This window comes from Phacochoerus africanus, chromosome 16, assembly GCF_016906955.1.
Source record: "Phacochoerus africanus isolate WHEZ1 chromosome 16, ROS_Pafr_v1, whole genome shotgun sequence".
In the NCBI taxonomy this organism is placed as follows: Eukaryota; Metazoa; Chordata; class Mammalia; order Artiodactyla; family Suidae; genus Phacochoerus; species Phacochoerus africanus.
Window position 1 is genome coordinate 19,174,670 of NC_062559.1, and position 22,603 is coordinate 19,197,272.

Consider the following 22,603-nt stretch of genomic DNA (forward strand, 5'->3'; position numbering starts at 1 on the left):
CCAGATCTGAGCTGCATCTACGACCTACACCACAGCTCATGGCAATGCGGGATCCTTAACCCACTGAGTGAGGCCAGGGATTGAACCCACAACCTCATGGTTCCTAGTTGGATTTGTTAACCGCCGTGCCACGACGGGAATTCCTGAAAAGTTTTAATGCTATCTGTGTACTACTGTTTCTGTGAGAAAGTGCATTCCTCATTCCAACTCTGAATGGCAGGGACGCATTGGCAGAGGGTCTCCACTTTGGCTCTGTTGCTTTCAGCTGTAAGGTTCTGGCAGCTACCTAACTTCTCCATCTACAAAACATTAATACCAACCTCATACAGTTGCTTTAAAAATTGACTATCATAAATAAGGTTAGACAACTTATTACCTCTCTCTGCACTGTTAAGAAGCTCTCAACTTTCTTGACTACTGAGACCACATCTAATTCAGACAGGAAGTCTCTGCCCAGGTGCTAAAAGTAGTGCTAGACTTGGTGTCTCAGGACTCGGGTTTTTCTCTAATTCAGGGTTGATATCTATGAGGAGTGGATCTGACAAGTCACTTCATCCACTGGGCCCCTAGGTTTCTCATCTTTGAAATAGGGGGGTAGGCCAAATGGCACTCAGGTCCCCTCCAGCCAAGAATCCTAGTTCTGTAAAACTTGTGCCCCAGAAGTTACCACCATTCTACTTTTGCGCAATATACTTTTCTGATGTGACACTTTGCAGGTATTAAACTGGGGGACAAAGGGTTGGGGAACACACAGGCACTGCCATCTGATCATTTATTGAACTCCTTCCATGTACTGAACATGGTGCTAGACTCTGGGGATATAAACATGAAGATGGTACTGTCTCTTCCTTCAAGGAGTTTTCTGTCAAATGGGGAAACAAATACAGATAGACAATCACAGTGCAATGGGGTGAGGCTATGGGCTGAGGTATAGCTAAGTTGATCTTCAACATGCTGTTGAACAGCCAGTTTCACAGGATTCAGAATAACTCTGAGGGACCTTTCTGATTTGCCTAAAGCTCTTTCCAGCATGAGGAGCTTTCTGGGTCATCCTTCTGGGGCCAAATCGACTTTTGGCTCAGAGAGACAAAGACAAATATTTTCTGAAGTACACACTCCTGGGTTGTATAACCTATATGGAAATGAGAATAGGCTGAAGCACAGCAAAAAGAAGACAGATAATTGTTTTAGGCTAGAACAGAAAAGAGTCTCCGGCCATTCAGCACGGATGTTCACATTCAACTTCACTCCCATTATCTTTCTAAATTCTCTCTCCTCAGTGTTTTTCACTGACGCTTTTCTCTACAAAACGCTGTGCTAAGCTTTTCCAAATCTTTCTCAACTGGGTCGGCAGCTCTAAACCCCTCCTACCTCTGTGCTCTTGCCAAGGTGCCTTTATTGATCTGAGACTCCCAAACCAGGGCATTAGGGGGCTAGAGAAGAAAAGGAAGAACAAATGCCAACCTCTGCCACCTGGCAATTTCAAAGGCTACCAAATCCCCATCTGCTTACCAGACTCTCTGTAGTAAGCTCTGGCAAATCCTGGATGGTACAGCAAGGGTAATCCAGGACCGAGATGCTGCAAGATGCAGAGATAAGGACAGCTTTTAGGTAAATGGCAATGGCAGGAAATGGCTATATGAGAAAGGGCAGGAGTTATTTCTCCTCAGCAGGCCCCATCTATTTCCCAGATTGCTTAGTGACTTTAGCTCAAACTGAGGGTTCTGATGCCAGCAACGCCAGATCCAATCTCCTCCTCATGGCCATGAGAGAAACCAACAGAGTTCTTTCAGGCTGGCCCCCGTATGGCAGAGGCAAGAGAAAGCCGAAAGAGACCTCTGTATGGCCACCTTTCTCCTCCCTTCTTCAATGAAATACATAAGCTTGTGTGCATTTGCGTTTCTGTATTTAAGAGTATGCTTATGTGTATGTGTGAATATAACTGCGTTCCCAGAGATGCTGCCCAAACTTATCCCACTTCATAACAAATAACCTATGGCTATGAGGATGAAACAAAGACCTCTCCTGTGGCTCTTACCAGATGTTTCTGAAAGCCAGCAGGTCTGGGAAATGATCGGCGAAGCCACTCCTAGAGGGAACTTGAGACAGAGGCAGCTTCCTGCAGCGAGGCCAGTCTAGTAGCTCAAGAATGGTAATAGCATCTGCCCCCCAAAATAGGCAGTGAGGGACTAAAAGAGGGCTGGAGACTCTGTGGTAAACCCAGGGGTGCAGGCATGAGTCAGAAGGGGAAATAAGTACTGCATGATGACAAGGACACAGTCACTCAAAATGACAGCTCTCTCTCTTTCCTCTTCTCCCTTACTCACTGGCACAATGCAGAATTTAGACTAGCTAATCTCTAGTGAGCCTTCTGGTTCTGACATTCCATGAGGTTTTAAACAGCAATCCATCTGAACTAGAGTAGTTGGAAATGGATAAATGATGTTCGCAAAGTGGAGATTTTTATAAAGAGGAATATGAACCTGTCTCTACATTTTGAAAGTCAAAACTTCTATCCAAGCAGAAGGCAACAATTTTTTTGGCTAGAAATAAGCCAAGAAACCCACAAAGGCAGGAGAGGAGAGGGCAGTGGATCTACATATAATGTTGCTCATCATCTTATTTCACTCTGTTGGATTCTCCCAAGGTTGCCAGTTCAGTTCTGCTCCATTAGGACAAACATTCTTGGCTGGCTTATTTACTCATCCACCCACCTCCCACTGACAGAGCCCCAGGGCAAAGTAGGTACTGGTGATCAGGAAATGAGGGTGGGAAATCAAAAATGAATTGTTCCAATCTCAGTGTACTGAATTCTAGCCTTAGGGGGCACAAAGTTACAAGTTTCTGGCATATCTAGATTTTAGGAGCCACGAGGAAACTGTGCAACAACGACCTGTGGGTGCTCAAGTTCTTGGGATCATGCAACAGTAAGGCTTGCAGGTGATACACAGAGGACCACTGCATCCAGGCCAACCTTGGCAAATGGTGTAGTCTGGCACTACTGCTCTTTCAACTCCAAACTGAACCTGATGGATGCCTACTGGATTGTCTGACCCCTGCTTCGAGGCCCATGGTGCAGGGAGGCATTTAGCTCCTGAACCCCACTCCCCAGCCACAGCTGACGGATCCAAAGATGGACCTCTATCCCTGGGAATGTGGAAGGGGGATTGAGAGCAAATTCAAGTTCTTAAGTGGCACAGGAATATGTTTAGCTCATGTGGGCATGTTTTGCCAAGTGGCCTGAGAAGCAGATAAAACTGTTTATCAGTGAGAAAGGAAAAACTGGAGTGCAGGTACAGAGGTTAGTGGCCCTGGATGGAGGTGGAGGGCTTCCTGGGCTCCCTATGCTACAGACCAACCCTGAGGCCCAGAGCAGCATCTTTGTCCTAGGTTCCTCAGGATGACGTACTGCCCATTTTCTCTTGACAAATTCCCAATCCGTGTGAGCCACATCCAGTTGCTTTGGCTACTTAAGAGGGTTGACTGATACACACAGGTGCCTTCATGAAGCTGCAGCCCTTACCCAGCCTGACCTCCACTTTCATTTTCCCGGGTAACCCCATGAGCACTTATCAAGTGCCATTTTTAAGTGAGTGTACAAGCCTCTGTAGTTAGAAAAATACCCATTCTCCAATGCTTCCCCCAAACAGGAAAAGTAAAGCACTCTCAAATATGTTTATCTTAACTAATGCTTATAAAAGTCTATGATATAGCCAGAATATTATTTTATTTAAAATTTTTTTTAAATTCTCATTTTAAAGACAAAAATACTGTGGCTCAGAGAAGCAAAGTGTCTTACACTCGAGATTACACATCTAGCAAGTAGCAGATCTAGGACTTGTGACTTCAGGTTCTGTGTGTTTTAAACTACATACAAGTAGGCTGCCTCTCCAGGGTGGGGTTTCAGGCAGTGCTGACAGACTGGTGTGGCAACATCTCCTAGCCCCTCTGCAGTCACCTCCAGTATCAGGTCAGCCTTCTTCTATTTTAGGAACTTTGCCTCCGATAAAGCACTTCTGGTCAACTCTACTGATTAACATGCTTCTAGTTCTTAAGGACTCTTAACCTCCCAAGTCCCCACTTGGCTTGGAGCAATCCACAGCAATTGTGATCAGAAAGCAAATTTTGGAGTGCCCTTCGTGGCTCAGCAGTTACCAAATCTGACTAGCATCCATGGGGATGCAGGTTCGACTCCTGGCCTTGCTCTGTGGGTTAAGGATCTGGTGTTGCCGTGCTGTGGTGTAGATCACAGACAGAGCTCAGATCCCGAGTTGCTGTGGCTGTGGTGTAGGCTGGTGGGTACAGCTCCAGTTTGACCTCTGTAGGCTGGGAACCTCCATTTGCCACAGGTGTGGCCCTGAAATAGCCAAAAAAACACAAAAAACAAAAACAAAAAAAACAATTTGTGTTTTGACCCAGAACTCTGCTGCTTACTTTAGGGATCTCACCAGCATGTTATCCTAAAGTCAGTCAATTAACCTCCCTGAATTTTCCTAATTAGTGAAATGGGAGTAAAACTTTTGATGCCTCTTAGCACTGAGGAGATTAAATGAAATAATGGATGTGAAAATACTGTATTTTTTTAAACTAGAAATTGATCTATCTATAGTCTATTATCTACCTTTGGTTACAAATTCTGTATAACACTTTAAAAATAAGTATAATTGACCCAACTTATGATTTATACTAGAATCAGGGTTGGCCGGACAGGTAGTCTGCTTCATAAAAGACAGTTTTCTCATGTTGCAACAGAAGAAAGGCTGGGGGAAAAATGTAATTGTAATGTATACATGTAAGGATAACCTGACCCCCTTGCTGTACAGTGGGAAAAAAAATAATAATAAATAATTAAAAAAAAAACAAAACAGTTTTCTGGATCCTGCTGCCACAGGGCTGAAATTCATTGCTGCAGTTTCATTTCTTTGAGTTGTGGCATTTTAGGATTTCAGAACTATTAAAATATAAACGTCTTTGTGAAGAGGCCAAACCATACACCCCACCAGCTAATACTTCAAGGAAGTTAAATTTGACAGTGACAGCTCTAAGTTCTCCCAGGACACCAGAACTGAAAGGTGGCTCAGACGCAATGTAATTTCTCAACCATCCCAAATAGCCTTTTGAAATAAACCTGTCCAGAGTCCTTACCTGTTTTTGGCAGTGATGTAGGACAAGATATTTTGATTGAAGAATTTCAGGATCAATGGAATGCAGTTAGCAAATACCAAATGTTGTGACACATATTCAAACTGAATTAAAAGATCAAAGCAGAAAGGATGCTTATTTGGGGGAGAATAGAGGGTCTGTATGAAAAAAAAAAAAAGATGCAAGTACAATTCTATTATCCATTCCTGAGAATATTCACTGTCATCTTGTGTTATCAGCCTTCCTGTCTGGGAAATGGGGAGAACCATCTTCAGCCAGCTCATCCTACACAGAAAGGGATGTGTGTACATCCTACAGTGTGTACATTGCAAGGGCCTGACATAAAGCATAAAACATAAACAAGCCAGAAAGAAAATCCCACTCCAGATAAATAAGAATTACTGTGAGATTTGTTCCTAAGCTCTACAGGAAAGGAAGGCTCCCCGAGGGAGTTGTCTTCCATACCAAAGCTCTGGCTCATAGTGTTTCAACAGTGATTGATAAAGAAGGAACAGGTGCAGCCTAGTCCTGGCAACCTAGTCCTGGCAACTGCTAGCATCACTCACTCAGGATGGATACATCACACGGTAACCAAACTGAACCACTGGAATGCGGGCTCCAGCAAAAGTCTAGTTCACTTATTAGCTCCCATACTTAAGACTATCAGTATTTGAATGAATCAATCAACAAGAGTCCTTCAGTCAACAGATACTGCACTGAGAATAAGGCCAAGATCTCTTTGATGGGCTAAACAGCAGAACATAGGGCTCCATTTTGCTCTCTTGAATCTGGATCCGGTTTGCACCCAGGAAGACCTGCTAGGGCAGTGTCAGGGAGTTGTGTCACCATGATTTGCCCATGATACACTGAGGAGCATCAGGTAACAGTTTGTCTTCAGATCCAGAACCTAGACTCCTGGGACAGTACAGAAACTGGATTGAAAAAGCAGAAAGTTACAGTGGTGTAAATTTAAATCCCTTAGCTCTTCCTGATCATTAAGAAATAGGCACGGTAGCAAGCTAAACTGCCCCCTGCCTAGATGTGTGGTTAGAGGTGGGGAGTCAGTTTATCTTGCCCATTTCTCTCTTCTGCTCAAATATTTTCCCTGGCAACTGGTCCAGGGTATTTTCCAAAGCCTCAGATGGAGGAGCCAATACATACCTACTAACAAGTGATGGGAAACATTTTTCAGTTTGAGACATGTCTGTAGCCTTGTCAGGAGTCACTGACACATAATGGCAAGGCCCATCAAGCCATCCATCTGTCCGTCTGGTCATCCACACACTGCCCACCAAGAGAAGCAGACAGAAATCCATATCCACAGTTCCCTGTTCTTTCTACTAGGAAATCTATCTCCTCCATCCCTATTCTTTCCAGCCCTGATGCTGCTCAGCAAACACTGGCAGGAGAATTGTGAGTATTCAGGGTTCCCTAACGCACCCAAAGATGTCTCTGAACATACTGAAGTGGAGAAATGCCCTGGTCGTACAGTCAAACCCTCCATGGACGCAGACCCTGCAGGGCCTTCCCTGCACTCTGAGAACCTGCTCTTCTACCAACAAGCCTGGTCCTGACTTCTTGGGAGGAAAATGGGGCAAAGCCTCTGTGCAGGAATGAGAAGCCTCCTTCTCCTCTCCACGTCTCACCACAGAGAACATCCATTCACTGCCCCCATGTTCTCCCATATCTTGGCAACACCCATAGCACCAAGTCCAAACTCAGCATGGCAAACAATGCCTTCACGAGGAAGCAGGTTCTTAACTTTTTTAGCCTTAGTGGATCAAATAAGACCCACCTCGTAGGGTGTGGAGAATTACTTGAGATCCCTCATGAACTTAACAGAGGGCTGAGCACATTGTAAGTGTGCAATAATTATGTGCTAGCACATGTTCTTTTTTGTTGTTTTTGTTTTTGTTTTTGTCTTTCAGGGCCACACTTGTGGCATATGGAGGTTCCCAGGCTAGGGGTCTAATCAGAGCTACAGCTGCCATCCTACACCACAGCCACAGCAATGCGGGATCCGAGCTGCATCTGTGACCTACACCACAGCTCACGGCAACACAGGATCCTTAACCCACAGAGAGAGGCCAGGGATCTAACCCATGTCCTCATGGATGCCAGTCAGGTTCGACAACCGCCAAGCCATGACAGGAGCTCCCTAGCACATGTATTATGCTCTGCTCCCTGCTGTCTTCTCCAGCTTCAGGAATCACCAGACCTCCCTATCTCTCTCCAGCCCAGGCAGAACTCCAGCAACATTTAATCAGTTTCTAAAGGGAGTTTATTCTCTCCCTTCTGGACTTTCACAAATTAGTTTTTCTGCTTGAAATGCTTGCTGCCCTCCTTCCCTGGAGACTTTGGTATCCTGGCTAATGTCTGTTTCTTTAGGGCTTGGGTTAGAAGTCACCTCTTCTCTGTCTCAGGCTGGATTAGGTGTTTCCATAGCAGCCAATGATTACCTGAATCACTGCACTTATCGCTCCATAACTGGCTATTTATATATCCATATCCTTCACAAAACTTCAAAACCCTTAAGAGCCAGAACTGTGCATTTTACAGAATTACGTCTCAGTGTTAGAAAAGTGCTTCACTAACGGGAAAATATGCTCGACATACCCCCCACCCCCGCCTTTGGTGCATGCTTGACTCTTCCATGGCATCAAAGCTGGCTGGGCATATTCCCAAGAGGCTAGAGATTCCTACTCACAACCCTTAGATAATGTTCCAAGGACACAGAGATTTACACCTTTCTAGGACAATTCCCCACATCCCACTTCAAGCCTGTGCAACAAGTATCTGGATTCCCTGAGACAAAGAAAAGTCTTAAAGATGCTCAGCTGGACTACAAAGGCCCTCTTGTTCTTCCTTTGGGAGGCAGGACCTGGAGGACACCTGAGACCAGAGGAGAAGCGCTCCTAGCTGCTCACCTGGTAGATATGGTTCAGTTTGAAGTGTTTGAGGAGGAGCAGGAGCAGGGCAGAGATACTCTTTACGATGATCTCCTTGTGCCTGTTCACATCAATGCCCAACTTCATGCTCTGGAGAACAGTGATGCTACAATGGAGGGAGGGAGGGTCAGTGCAGAGGGTGGCCTCACAGAGAGGCCTACGAGAACCCAGGTATTTGGGTCAGATACAATATACGCAAGGGAGCAAGAAGCTGAGAAACCTGAACTGTGCTGGGGAGACCTCCGGAGTTCCCACTTAGGAGCCTGTCTGGAAAAGGTCCTCTGATCTCTCTGTTTCTCTCCATTCTTTGGCAAGCTCATTGCTTGGCAATGTCCACCCACATACCTGTGTAGTCAGTCAATGGCACTGATGTTACCCTCCAGACTCTAAATTCTGAGTTAAAAAGAGCACAGCAGAGAGCGCTGCAGTGGAAAGAGGCTACTAGTGGCAGAGAAGAGGTCTCTTTGGAGACAATCCCTGTAAGTGTAAACAAGGTGAGACCCTGCAGACAAGACAGCTAGGATTTAGCAGCTGCCCCGGTTGAAGCACTCACGGCATCTCCTCAGGCAGGACATCTGCCAGGATATTGATAGAGTCAGTCTTAGCCTTGGAGGTGGGGGCTGCCGCCAGCAGAATCTTAAGTAGAGCAATCTGGGAAGAAGAAAATGAGGAAATCCATCCCTGTGCATCCCATTTAACAAGGCTATTCTTTTGCAACTCTCCTAGGGGAGAGGCCTTCTTCTAAGTTCTTCCCCCAATGACCCCAGCCTCCAGAGGACAAATAGGTACCCAGTCCTGATAGGCCTGCTTGTGATGCTGAGGAGCCAGAAGAGAGCTTGTGGATTGTTCTGCTTCAAGTCTTTTCTTTCCAAAGAGGATGGAAAGAGGAGTTCCCATTGTGGCTCAGTAGGTTAAGGACCTGATGTTGTCTGTGAGGATGTGGGTTCAATCCCTGGCCTTGCTCAGTGGGTTAAGGATCTGGCGTTGCCACAAGCTGTGGTACGAATTGCAGATGTGGCTCGGATCCTGTGTTGCTGTGGCTGTGGTGTAGGCCTCAGCTGCAGCTCTGATTCAACCCCGAGCCTGGGAACTTCCATAGGCTGTGGGTGCGGCCCTAACAAGGAACCCCCCACTCCACCCAAAACCCAAAGAGGATGGAAGGAGCAGAGCAAAAGGGGCAGTGCCTAGAAAAGAGGTGGGAAGTATCAGCAAGATCTCACTCCTCCTCCCTTTTCCTTCTTCTGCTTCAGACCACCGGCATCCTTACTGTCACAGTCTGAAGCTACCTAGCACATGAGAGCCACAGTCGCCCTGAGAGGACTAAGGGCACTTATTTAGGAGAAGCCCCCCCTCCCCCCGCCCACGCATCCAGCACTGATCCCACCTCATCCTCCACCCCTCCGAAAGGACTTGGGAGTATAGCCGAGTCCTCCTACCTCTGAGAGAAGCCCTGAGGAAAGCTCAAAATTCTAATGTGTTAGAGAATGCCTTGCCTAAAGGGTGAAGGTTCAGGAAACAAGCTCCAATGACAGATGGCTCAGCTTGAAATGGCTCTCTGTTAGGGCAGTTAAGGCAGCTCTGGCCTGGCCATCTCCTTACCATGTACTGGGGGAGGCTATACAGCATGCCCTGGTAGAGGATTTCACACGGCGTCTCTGGTACCACCTCTTCCCCCTATGGCAAGAAACACACAGTTTGTGCAGGCCATTTCCCACTTGACCACAACTTAATGTTTCTGGGAGCTGGGAGTCAGATCTGGGTTCCCATCCTAGCTGTGTTAATGATTCATTGACCTTGGGTATGTTGCTTTCCCTCTCTAAGACTTAATTTCCTCTTCAGAGGATCAGTGGGCTGGTCTAGATGACCTCCAAGGGCTCTTCCAGCCCTGAGAATTTATGATTTTGGTTTTTCCACTATATGGAACCAATCCAGAATTCTTTCTATGTCACTTGCTAGATCAGGAGTCAGAACATCCACTGAGGAGTCGGCTCGGACCACTGCTTTGCTAGACATAGAGGGGCTCAACTCAGGCCACACTGGAACCAACACCACACAGAGGCACCTCCTACAGTGTCAATGTGAGGCCCTCTGAGAGCTCTGGGATGCTCCAAAGCCAGGAAGGAGAAGTAGGTGGCTCAATAGAGAGGGTCAGAGGGGCGCTGGGTAACCCATGGCCTGGTGAGGGAGGAAGGCGTATTAGCAGGGAAGATTTTAGCTGGAAACGATTTTTCTTTCCTTCTCCATTACCCCCTACAACATCCCTTCCTCCTTTCTGACCAGCCCCCTCACACGCAACTCTGTCCTTTAATGACCCCATCTTACCCTTATCAGAGGGGAGACAGGGCCTCTGGTGCTCCAGAAGCTACCCAGGCCACTGTCATCTTTGGCCAAGGCAGGCTTTCCTCCCCCCAGATCCTGCTATTACTCAGCAAGGATCACTGCCATGAGACGCTGAAGCAGGGAGCAGTAACCAGACCCTTCTATCCCACACAACTCAACTCCTGCTTAAATGGACATAAATCTTAATAATGCCAGCAATCCTGCTCTCTAAAAGACCCATTTCATACCTTCTGCCCTCTCTTCAAACAATCCCTTCATCCCACAGCCCCTCAACAGTTACTGACCCTGCCTCTCACTATATGGACAAAACAGAAGCAATCAGACAGGCTCAGCCTCATTTTTTCAACATCAAATCTACCTTCCTTTTTTTTGGCCACGCCCACAGCATATAGAGGTTCCTGGGTCAAGGGTTTAGTCCAAGCTGCAGCGTCAAGCTATGCTACAGCTGAAGCAACTCCAGATCCTTAACCCGCTATGTCAGAGCGAGAACTCCTCTACCTTCCTTCTTGACATGAAGAATCAACTGCCTGTGCTCCTATCAAAGGCCAACGTTCCACTGGATCTCACACCCTTGCTTTTTCAGTTCTACAATTATCTCCTTTCTTCTGGATCATCCTTTTTTAGGACATAAACATATTCCAGTATCGCCTAGCTATAAAATGTTCCCTTGACCCCATACTCCTACAAGTCCATCCCATTTCTATCTTCCCTTTCATAACAAGACTTCTATGTGGTTTGTCTATGGAGACTACGTCTCCCTCCTTTCTTTACATTCCATTCTTGCCATACTCCAACTAGGCTTCTAGCTCCACCACTTCACTTGAGGTTCTTTTTTTTTTTTTTTTTTTTTGGCAGTGCCCATAGCATGTGCCAAGTTCCCCAGCCAGGGATCAAACCCGCACCAAAGCAGTGACCTGAGCCACAGCAGTGACAATGCCAGATCTTAACTTGCTGAGCTGCAAGAGAACTCCCACTTGAGGTGGTTCTTATCAAGGTTATCGCCAGGTCGCCAAGTCAGTGGGCACCTCAGGTCTTACCCTGCTCCATTTATCAGCACCATTTGACACAGCTGATCACACTCTTCTGAAAGACTTTCTTATTTTTATGGTATCACAGTCTCCTGAATTTCCTTATTTTTCTTATTCTTTTCTAGCTCCTTTCCTGACTCCTCCCACCCTCAACATAGTGGTGTGCCCCAGGGCTTTGTCCTGGGGTCCATTCTCTTCTCTATCTCTATTCCCTCCTCAGCCACCTTTACGGCTTATAACATTGTCTATGAGTCACCAGTTCCCAAATTTATTTCTCTAAGCCAGTCCTCTCTAGAACTCTAGATCCTTATATCTAATTGCTCGGCATGGGTATCTAATGGGTATCTAAAAGTTACTACAACCAAAACAGAACCATTGATAGAACAGAACTCATTTTGACAAATGGTACTTATTCCTGATTGCCCTTTTGTCTCTCTATCCACATCCAGTTGAACTGCAGCTCTTGTCAGCTATACCTCCAAAATATAACCCAAATTCATCCACTTTCCCCTGCCCCCACAATTACTACGTGGTCTAAAACACTGTCATCTCTCACCTTGACTATCGTAAGAGCTTCCTAACTTCCTTGCTTCCACTGTTTCCTAGCCCAGCTTTTACAAACAGCCAATCTTTTTTTCTTTTCTTTTCTTTTTCTTTTTCTTTTTTTGGTCTTTTTGTCTTTTTAGGGCTGCACGCATGGCATATGGAGGTTTCCAGGCTGAGTCAAATCAGAGCTATAGCTGCTGGCCTACGCCGCAGCCACAGCAATGCCAGATCTGAGCTGCATTTGCGACCTACACCACAGCTCACGACAACGCCGGATCCTCAACCCACTGAGCAAGGCCAGGGATCGAACCCGAAACCTCATGGTTCCTAGTCAGATTTGTTTCCGCTGCACCATGATGGGAACTCCCAATCATATTTTTAAAAATAAATCAGATCATGTCACTCCCTGTTTAAAATCTCCAAAGGCTCACCTTTGTACTTGACCTTGAGCTCTCTATCTTTGCTTACACATCCTGTGTAAAGTGGCCCCAGGCCATCTCTCTGAATCCCAGGCCCCAAACCCTCCTCCTTCTCCCCGCACTTCAGCCACACCAGCCTTCATTCACCATCTAAGACTCTGAGCTTGCTGTCACCTTGTTACTGAGGCTGTCCCTTCTGCCTGGAGTGTTCTTTCCTCTCATGTTCTCACGGCTAGCTCCTCTTATAACTCGGATCTTGGTTAGCCATCACCCTCTCAGAAGTCTACACACCCCCACCGCCAATCTAAAGTAATCTACTACGTTATATGTCATCTTACTTAAATTTTCTTTGCCATATCTATCCTTCTCTGAAAGTCTTCCTGTCTCCTTAATTATTTATTACCCCTTTTCCCAAGTTTAACATATTGTGAAAGTAGAGACTTTGCTTTGCCCAGCCTGAGTTAAGAGTCCAACAGCATACACTTAGTCCATGACAGCACCGCAGACAGATTTCCTCCTGTGCAGCGCCCCCTGACTCACCAAAGACATGGGGCACTTCTCCAGCTCCTCCTCATTCTTGATCTGAACATCTGCGATGGAGATATACTTGTGCTACAGAAGAGAAGACATCAATAAGGGCCTCGATCACATGTGTACCAGCCTCTCGCTTAACCTCCTCAATGACAAGGAAATGTCCTGCTTATGGGTCTGTCACCTCAAATAGGAAATGTCCTGTTTATGGGTCTGTCACCCCCCACAGACCATGTACTCTTTGAAGGCAGGAGTCTTACTCACCTTTGCAGCATGAACACCAGTAAAGTGCTTTGTATTCAGTATTTGTTTATTCCACGTTTCCACATTGGTTGAAGAGCAGCAAATACCTTAGCATTTTTTTTTTTTGTCTTTTGACTTTTGTCTTTTGTCCTTTTAGGGCCGCACCCATGGCATGTAGAGGTTCCCAGGCTAGGGATCTAATCGGAGCTGTAGCCACTGGCCTACACCACAGCCACAGCAACGCCAGATCTGAGCCGCGTCTGCGACCTACACCACAGATCACAGCAACGCCAGATCCTTAACCCACTGAGCGAGGCCAGGGATCAAACTGGCAACCTCATGGTTCCTAGTCGGATTCGTTTCTGCTGTACCACAACGGGAAATCCATACCTTAGCATTTTAACTTCAACCAAAGTGCAAGCGGACGTGAAGGCCCTTACCACTGGACCACTGCCCTGAGAGTTTTGCTGCATGTGCGTGTATGTGTGTGCAGGTGTATGAGTGCATGTGTGCACAGAGTGATAATGGGAGGGGGTAGGGCTCAAGGTCTGTGGAAGGAATGTTTACTCTTACTTGTGCTTTCACACACTTTGGAGCAAACTGCTACTCAGTCTTGGGCCTGTGGAAGTTAGTGAGTCTCTAAGGAACAAAGTGAGAGGAGAGGAAATGAGGAGTGGGAGGAGGGCAAAGGAAAGAGGAAGAAAGGAGAACTTTTTCATCTATTTGAATGCAGGACACTGCATAAGTAGGGAGACACTTGATTTTAACCTCTTCGGCCAAAATGCCTAAAGAGGAAATACAGAAGAATAGGTTCAGAACATGTCTGGTGAAGGAGCCCCACCCAGGGCCCAGGAGCCGAGTCATCCCACTTGCCTTGGTGGCTCCCTATCTCTGAAGACTGAGAGCCCACCCTGGTCACCTGCTTGAGGGTCTTCACACTCTCATGGATGGGCCTGGGTAATCCAACCAAGGTATCTGTGTCCCTGTGAAATGTAAGACATGCCAGACCATAAGGGTCAAAAGTACAGAGAACTCCCGATACCCTCTGGGGTCACATGGACTACATCACTTTCAACATCTGGTACTCTGGAGCTTTCTATGCAAGCTTCCTGGTCACCCATCACTGCTTGAGGACACAAAAAAGAACAATGGTACGGAGATGTGTCCCTGAAAATTAGGATTTTTGTGTAGTCTTTTGGGGGACCCACCTCTGGGAGCAGGTTCCTATTTAAAAGGGCATGTTGCCCAACAACACTTTGGACAGTGAAACAGCAGTAACGGTGGCTTCTCAGTTTTGTAGCAGCCAGTGAGAGGACTCGTGAGGCTGGGGAAATGGGGAGACACTGAATCTGTTCTGACCATCACTGCTTCACAGAACTCTAGCCCATCAAGAAGGGCTTATGGGGACCATCTAACAACATTCTGATGAGGGAACTGATGCATAAGAGGGAAATGACTTATTGTTCAAGGTCCTACATCTAGCTCAGAACATAAAAGTTCTAGGAAACTGGAAGGAAAAAATTCCATGGCAAAAACCCAAAGCAGTCACTGGAAGTGGCCCATGGCTCTGGGTCGTAATCACCACAGCCAGGCAACATCTCTCACTCCAAGCCACCCACTCCTCTGGTCCCCTAAGAACCAAACTGCAAGCCAGTTCTGACTATCCAGTCACTTACTGTCCCAGAGTGAATCCGATGAACTTGTTCCTGCTCATCTCCAAGAAGTGCTCAATGTCTTTCTGTCTGAGAGGACAGCAGAGAGCCAAATCCCAGAGAAGGGAAGAAAAGCAAACCTTGAGAGAGATAATCTTACTGGGCTTCCACCCTTCCAGTTGGAGAACTAGAACAGTAGGGGAAGGCAGCAACCAACAGAAGGAACTTGAAACCCAGGAGTTCTGATTCCCAGCCAGCTTTTTTTTTTTTTTTGCCTTTTTGCCTTTTTGCCTTTTCTAGGGCTGCTCCTGTGGCACATGGAAGTTCCCAGGCTAGGGATCTAATCAGAGCTGTAGCCGCCGGCCTTCGCCAGAGCCACAGCAATGCGGGAACCGAGCCACGTCTGCAACCTACACCACAGCTCACGGCAACGCCAGATCCTTAACCCACTGAGCGAGGCCAGGGATCGAACCTGCAACCTCATGGTTCCTAGTCGGATTCATTAACCACTGAGCCACAACAGGAACTCCCCAGCCAGGTTATTGAGCCTTGACTCCACCCTGGGCCTTCAGCTGCTGACACCCCAAAGCTCAGGGTCCCTGGTGATATCAAACTTACCTGACCTTTGGGGCCCAGGGTAGACCCTTGGGAAAGGTCACCCGCTCAGCAGAGAGGGGTGCCTGTGAAGGTGGAGGTGGTACTAGAGGGTCCTGCTCTAGCAAGTCTAACTCTCCATCCAAGGTTCGTTCTCCATCACCGGCAGACTCCTCTTCCTCTTCTGTGGCTGGTTCCTCAGTCTTAAAGAGATCTCTTTCATTGTAGATGTCCAAGCTGTCCTGCTTAGTAAGGAGTTGCTGGGGTGGGGCAGGAGGGCGAGGAAGGGCAGAAGGAGAGAGGGAAGGTGTACAGAGATCTCACCTGGACATCCTTGTCTGAGACCACCCCCTCCACAGGCTGCTAGACTTCAGGGAACATGGAGTAAGAACCCACCTCTAGTGACAACATTCCCTTCTCATTGCAACCCTACTGTCCCCACCAGGCCCAATTCCAGGACAAGCAGCTCTCAGGCAACCACACCAATGGCTGGGAAACAGAGCATGGATAATCTCAAAGTCACAGTTACTTAGCTTTCAGAAAGCACTGATATCTTTTTTTTTTTTTTTTTTTTGCCAGTACTTTCCTTCCTAATTATGCTCTACTTAGGTGAACATTCAATTAGTTTGCCTTCTGTAAGCACACACCAGCTGGCTGACTGAGGAAGAGGAGGACAGAAGCTTGCTGCTAGGCAGAGGGAAGCAAGTTTGGAATTTTAAATCTTTTCACAGAGAAAAAAAGATTGGACAGAAATAGGCCAAAAAGTAAACAGTGACTGCCTCTGGTTGTTAAGATTGTGGGTGACTTTTTTTTTTCTCCCTTCTTCACATTTTTATATTTGTTCTAAATTTTTTACAATGAGTAAGCTCTACTTTATAAAACAAAAAATAAAGGTTAAAAAAAATCACATTGCAGATAATATAGACTAGATTACTGAGTCTGACTGTCTGGGCCTGTCACTGGTAGCTGGTGAACTCAGGTAGATCAGGCAAGTGAATTCATCAGAGCACAATCAGGTCTCAGAGCAACTTGTCACTGTGACTTTTCCAGAGATGCACATTATATCTAGAACCCTAACCAGTCATCTTGAAAATGTAAGCCTCTGGTTTCAAGGCCAGAAAAGAGCATGTCTGGCTCAGAGTAAATCTTCTTGCTACTGAGAAAATGATAAAGCGCCTCACCCACACTCAGGTACCTATGCCCAGGATTATACCCTAACTGCTGTTCAGGATGCTAGGGAACTCCAGGCCCTGAGGTCCAGGCCAATGACCCTGTAGCAAGACGTGAATCTATGGTGTGCTATCACAGTATTACATCTTGATAGCCCAGGAACCTGTCAGGGCTGGGGAATAGAGACCAGAGTAAGGTTTCAGGTTGGTCTCAGAGCAAATAGGGGCAGGTTATGTATCATTTACTGCTCTTTTCTACTACATCCAGCACTGCTTGCTTAGAATCTTGATTTTTGGCCAGCCAGTGTCACAACCCTACTGTCTACTTTAATTCATACCCTTCGAGAACCACGGCGACCTCGCAGTTTGGAGGGTGGTGGTGCCAGCTGAGACTCCCCCAGGTCGAGAGTGTAAGAGGGCGGGGATGCAGCACGCATGCTCTTCACCACCTGGATACTGTCCTCAGCCAGTGGAGGCAGGCCCAGTTCTGCCCGCTTCTGTACTTTGAGAGCTTGCAGATGCTCAAATCCACCAAGAGTAAACTAAGGGGTAAACAGGAAAGGGGCAGAGAAGAGAAGGAAGGGAAGTCAGAGAAAGCAAGGTCAAGGAAGCATGGATGGAGAAGAGGAGCCACAACCTCCAGTCCCCTCACTCTTTCTCCTTAATTAGGAAGAGATAAGATAGGAAGAGGCAAAAAATGTGGTATTATCCCGTCTCAGAGGTGGTTACTATCCCTCAGAGCTCAGAGGTCAGGATAAAGCATTATTTACTGACCTACGCTGGAAACATAACCAGAAACTAGGAGCGGGACGACTGGGGGACTCCAGGAAACTGCAACCCTTTTTAAGGAGCACATGCAGACACATATATAACCCCCAGAGTCAGTCAATTTCCTCTGTAGTCATATAGTTAACAGGCAGTGCCTCTATGTGTTGTTAAGCCAGTCCTGTGGGGTGGAGGCCAGAGATGAAGGATGGGGTTGAATAATTAGTAACAAAACTGCCACCACACACTAATGAGGACTTTTTAAAGCAAATTCTCTATTTAACTGGAGGGAGGGAAGGCACTAAATCCTACTTTTTGTTTGCTTTTTAGGGCCACACCTGTGGCATATGGAGGTTCCCAGGCTCAGGGTCGATCAGAGCTGCAGCTGCAATCCTACACCACAGCCACAGCAACTTCAGATCCAAATCTCATCTGCAACCTACACCACAGCTCATGGCAATGCTGGATCCTTAACCCACTGAGTGAGGCCAGGGATTGAACCCACATCCTCAGAGATACTAGTCGGGTGCATTACTGCCGAGCCACAGTGGGAACTCCCTAAATCCTACATTTTATAGCTAGAGAAACTGAGGCACAGAGAGTTGCCCGAGGTTCCTCAGTATCAGTGGGAGGCCAGACCTCCCAACTCTTGTCCAGTTTTCTTTCTACGACACATCAGCTCTATCAGGGGAAAGTGCAGTGACACCTCAACTTAAAAAGTGGCACTTCCTGAAAGTCTTCCTGCTAAAATCTGGAACAAGACAAGGATGCCTATTCTCACTACTTTTACTCAACATAGTACTGGAAGAACTAGCCACAGCAATCAGACAAACAAAAGAAATAAAAGGTATCCAAATTGAAAGAGAAGAGGTGAAATTGTCACTGTATGCAGATGACATGACACTATATATGGAAAATCCTGTGGACTCAACCCCAAAACTACTAGAACTGATCAACAAACTCAACAAAGTAGCAGGATATAAGATTAACATTCAGAAATCAATCGCATTTCTGTATACTAACAATGAAATAGTAGAAAAGGAATACAAAAATACAATACCTATTAAAACTGCACCCAAAAAAATCAAATACCTGGGGATAAACCTGACCAAGGAGGTAAAAGACATATGCTGAGAACTACACAACAGTAATCCAAGAAATAAAGAGGATTCAGTGAAATGGAAAGATATTCCATGCTCCTGGGTTGGAAAAATTATTGTAAAAATGTCCATACTACCCAAAGCAATCTACAGATTCAATGCAATCCCTATCCAATTACCCATGACATTTTTCACAGAACTAGAACAAACAATACAAAAATTTATATGGAACCATAAAAGACCCAGAATTGCCAAAGCAATCCTGAGAAACAAATACCAAGCAGGAGGCATACCTCTCCCAGACTTCAGGCAATATTACAAAGCCATAGTAATCAAGACAGTGTGGTGCTGGTACCAAAACAGACATACAGACCAAAGGAATAGAATACAGAACCCAGAAATAAACCCAGACACCTACAGTCAATCTTTGATAAAGGAGGCAAGAATATAAAATGGGAAAAAGATAGTCTTTTTAGCAAGTGGTGCTGGGAAAACTGTACAGCCACATGTAACTCAATGAAACTGGAACACATCCTTACACCGTGCACAAAAGTAAACTCAAAATGGCTTAAAGGCTTTTTGTTGTTGCTGTCTTTTCTTGTCTTTTTAGGGCCACACCCATGGCATATGGAAGTTCCCAGCCTAAGGGTCCAATCAGAGCTATAGCCACCAGCCTACGCCAGAGCCACAGCAACACAGGATCAGAGCTGTGTATGCGACCTTCACCACAGCTCACCAGATCCTTAACCCACTGAGCGAGGCCAGGGATCGAACCCGTGTCCTCATGCATGCTAGTCGCGTTCATTAACTGCTGAGCCATGACTCAATGTAACACAAGACACTGTCAAACTCCTAAAAGAGAACATAGGCAAAACATTCTCTGACATCAATCTTACAAATGTTTTCTCAGGTCAGTCTCCAAAGGCAACAGAAATAAAAGCAGAAATAAACCAATGGGACCTAATCAAACTGACAAGCTTTTGCACAGCAAAGGAAACCAAAAAGACAACCTACAGAATGGGGGAAAATACTTTCAAATGATACAAGTGACAGGGCTTAATCTCTAAAATATACAAACAACTTATACAACTCAATAGCAAAAAAAAAAAAAAAAGCCAACAATCCAGTGGAAAAATGGGCAAAAGACCTGAATAGACATTTCTCCAAAGAAGATATACAGATGACCAACAAGCACATGAAAAAATGCTCAACATCACTGATCATTAGAGAAATGCAAATCAAAACTACTATGAGGTACCACCTCACACCCATCAGAATGGCCATTATTAATAAGTCCACAGATAACAAATGCTGGAGGGGGTGTGGAAAAAAGGGAACCCTCCTGCACTGTTGGTGGGAATGTAAGCTGGTACAACCACTGTGGAAAACACTATGGAGGTAGCTTAGAAAAACTATATATAGAACTACCATATGACCCAGCAATCCTACTCTTGGGCATATACCCAGACAAAACTTTCCTTGAAAAAGACACATGCACCCATGTGTTCACTGCAGCATTATTTGTGATAGCCAAGACACGGAAACGACCTAGATGTCCATCGACAGATGAATGGATTAAGAAGACGTTGTATATATACACAATGGAATACAACTCAGCCATAAAAAAGAACAAAATAATGCCATTTGCAGCAACATGGATAGAACTAGATACTTTCATACTAAGTGAAGTAAGTCATAAAGAGAAAGACAAATACTATATAATATCACTTATATCTGGAACCCAATACATGGCACAAATGAACCTTTCTACAGAAAAGAAAATCATGGACATGGAGATCAGACTTGTGGTTGCCAAGGGGGAGGGGGAGGGAGTGGGATGGACTGGGAGCTTGGGGTTAATAGATGCAAACTATTGCCTTTGGAATGGTTAAGCAATGAGATCCTGCTGGGAATATATCTAGTCACTTATGATGGAGCATGATACTGTGAGAAAAAAGAATGTATATACATATGTGTGACTGGGTCGCCTCACTGTACAGTAAAAAATTGACAGAACACTGTAAATCAGCTATAATGGAAAAAAAATCATTAAATAAAAAAAAAAAAGTGGCACCTCCCATAAGTCCAGCAGAAACAGGTAACACCTGATTTCTCTAGGACAGCATTATTGCCCCTCCACTAGCTAACAGCTGCCCTGTTCTGCCTAGCTCCAGCTTCCTGGAATCAGAGAAGCAACTGAGGTGACAGAGGGCACTGCTGATCTGATGAGAGGCGAGAGGGAGAGTCATCCACTCACCATAACTACTTTCCAGAGCAGAAGCAGGACCTTCTTTATGGGGAAGTGGGGAGCCAGGCCACTGCAGAACTTGGTAACCATGGAGAAAAGCAGAAGGGCAAAAGGCTCCTCATTATGCATGGAGAAGCCTGGGGTGGGGGTGTGGAGAGAGGCAAGAGAGAAAGTGAGGATGAGGCAGCTGAAACCCAGTCCCTGTAATACTGTTTCTGGACACACGGAGGAAGGCACTCACCTCCCCCAAAGAATATGAGTACCTGCTCCTTAGAAGGAGGCTTAGAGAGCCCCCAGAAAGAGTCCCCTAATGGGCAGGCTAGGGGAGGCCATGGCGCTAAAATGGCATAGTTCCCAAAGCTTGAGGGTGCATGTCAAACTAGAAGTATCAATAATAAAGTTGCTGCTTTCTGGCTGAAGGGCTCAGTGCATTTTGTAGATCACAACTCATTTTCCCACATCGATGAATTTATTTTTAAAAATCCTGCAGGTCTTCATATCTTATCCCTGTCTGATGACAACACCAACTTATATTTTCAAGGTAAGTCAACTCTTTTTTTTTTTTTTGGCCATGCCTATGGCATGTGGAAATTCTCAGGCCAGGGATCAAATCCATGCCACAGCAGTGAAAATGCCACTTCCTTAACCAGCTGAGCCACCAGGGAACTCCATTAACTCATTTTTTTTCATGTGGGACTGATGATGGAATGGGAGAGGGATGACTATTCCCATTTATAACCCAGAAAACCAAGGCACAGGGAAGACATATGACTGGTCCTAGCTCATAGACACAGGGCAATCAAGTCAGGCCCTCATGCTAGCCACAAAGTATCCCTGTCCTAAAAGAAGGGATGTTAATTCTCTTTTTTTATCCTTTTTTTTGGGAGTTCCTAGGCCAGGGACTGAATCTAAATCAGAGCTGCAACCTATGCCACAGCTGTGGCAAAGCCAGATCCTTAACCCATTGCACCACAGCGGGAACTTTGGGATTTAAATTCTTAAAAAAAAAAAAAGGAAGAAGAAGAAAAAAAGCTGTGTCTCTCCTAAGCAGATGCTATGCTTCCCCTCCACCACAAGCACCTCACGTGCCACTTACTCAATTCTGTGCGGAAGGTCTCCCGGGCGGTCCTCCACCCGCAGGAGTCTGTCTCGCGCTCCAGGCGGATATTTTCCACCATTAGGTACATGACACTCAGCAGCACCCTGGGGTTACAGAAGAGTCACAACAGGTTCCCAAGGCAGTTCCCAACCTGCCTCGGGGTGGTCTCTGTGGGGGCCCAACCCAGTGGAATTAGCAACTTCTAGTGGTCTGAGTGGGTGTGAAATTTGGGCAAAGGTAACCCTTGCTAACCACGCCATCCCTGTTCCAGGCCCACAGCCGGCCCCACTCACCGGAGCTCTGTGCTGTCGGCAATGGAGATGGCTGGTTTCCGAAGAGCACTGCTGCAGGCCTGGCTGTTGCTGCCACAGGGACGAGGGAGAAAACGGGAACCCACAAGGCCTCTTTACTCCCTGTGTTCCACATTTATCGTATACACAAACATGAGTACCTGTCATTCCCTGGCTATGCAGCTATAAAGAAATTGGTCTAAAGTAAAGGAGTCCATGGAATACTTCTGCTACCTCAGTGAACCCTTCCATGTGGTGAAGACCAGCGAGGACAGGGTCTCTGACATTCAGTCCTCTCACAATCCCTGTGCTGTCTAGTAGTGCTGGATGCAAAATAGATGCTAAGCAACACTTGGTGAAAAATAAACAGATTTCACCCACCTCAAACTCCTAGGTAATAGACATGCACAAAATGAAGGGTCACTATGGTGGCAGCAGCAGATAAGGCCACCTCCAGAGCTACAGCCCACGAGGGAAAGAATTGGGCAC

The 22,603-nt window shown here is 46.1% G+C and overlaps 1 protein-coding gene across 2 annotated transcripts in view; it reads right to left on the reverse strand.

The window, feature by feature from the left end:
- STRIP2 (striatin interacting protein 2) overlaps positions 1-22,603 on the reverse strand; it is a 47,335-nt gene that overhangs the window by 9,635 nt on the left and 15,097 nt on the right. Inside the window, exons 6-18 of one of the 2 annotated variants that reach the window (XM_047763503.1) lie at positions 22,118-22,180; positions 21,822-21,928; positions 20,735-20,862; positions 16,951-17,154; positions 15,468-15,703; positions 14,874-14,939; positions 14,117-14,180; positions 12,964-13,035; positions 9,690-9,764; positions 8,644-8,741; positions 8,070-8,196; positions 5,146-5,246; positions 1,513-1,579 (exon numbers count right to left, since the gene is read on the reverse strand). In XM_047763503.1, the coding sequence (XP_047619459.1) occupies positions 1,513-1,579; positions 5,146-5,246; positions 8,070-8,196; positions 8,644-8,741; positions 9,690-9,764; positions 12,964-13,035; positions 14,117-14,180; positions 14,874-14,939; positions 15,468-15,703; positions 16,951-17,154; positions 20,735-20,862; positions 21,822-21,928; positions 22,118-22,180 (1,408 nt within the window). Of the gene's footprint in view, positions 1-1,512; positions 1,580-5,145; positions 5,247-8,069; positions 8,197-8,643; positions 8,742-9,689; positions 9,765-12,963; positions 13,036-14,116; positions 14,181-14,873; positions 14,940-15,467; positions 15,704-16,950; positions 17,155-20,734; positions 20,863-21,821; positions 21,929-22,117; positions 22,187-22,603 lie in introns of both variants that reach the window. The other variant, XM_047763502.1, reaches the window with a different exon arrangement.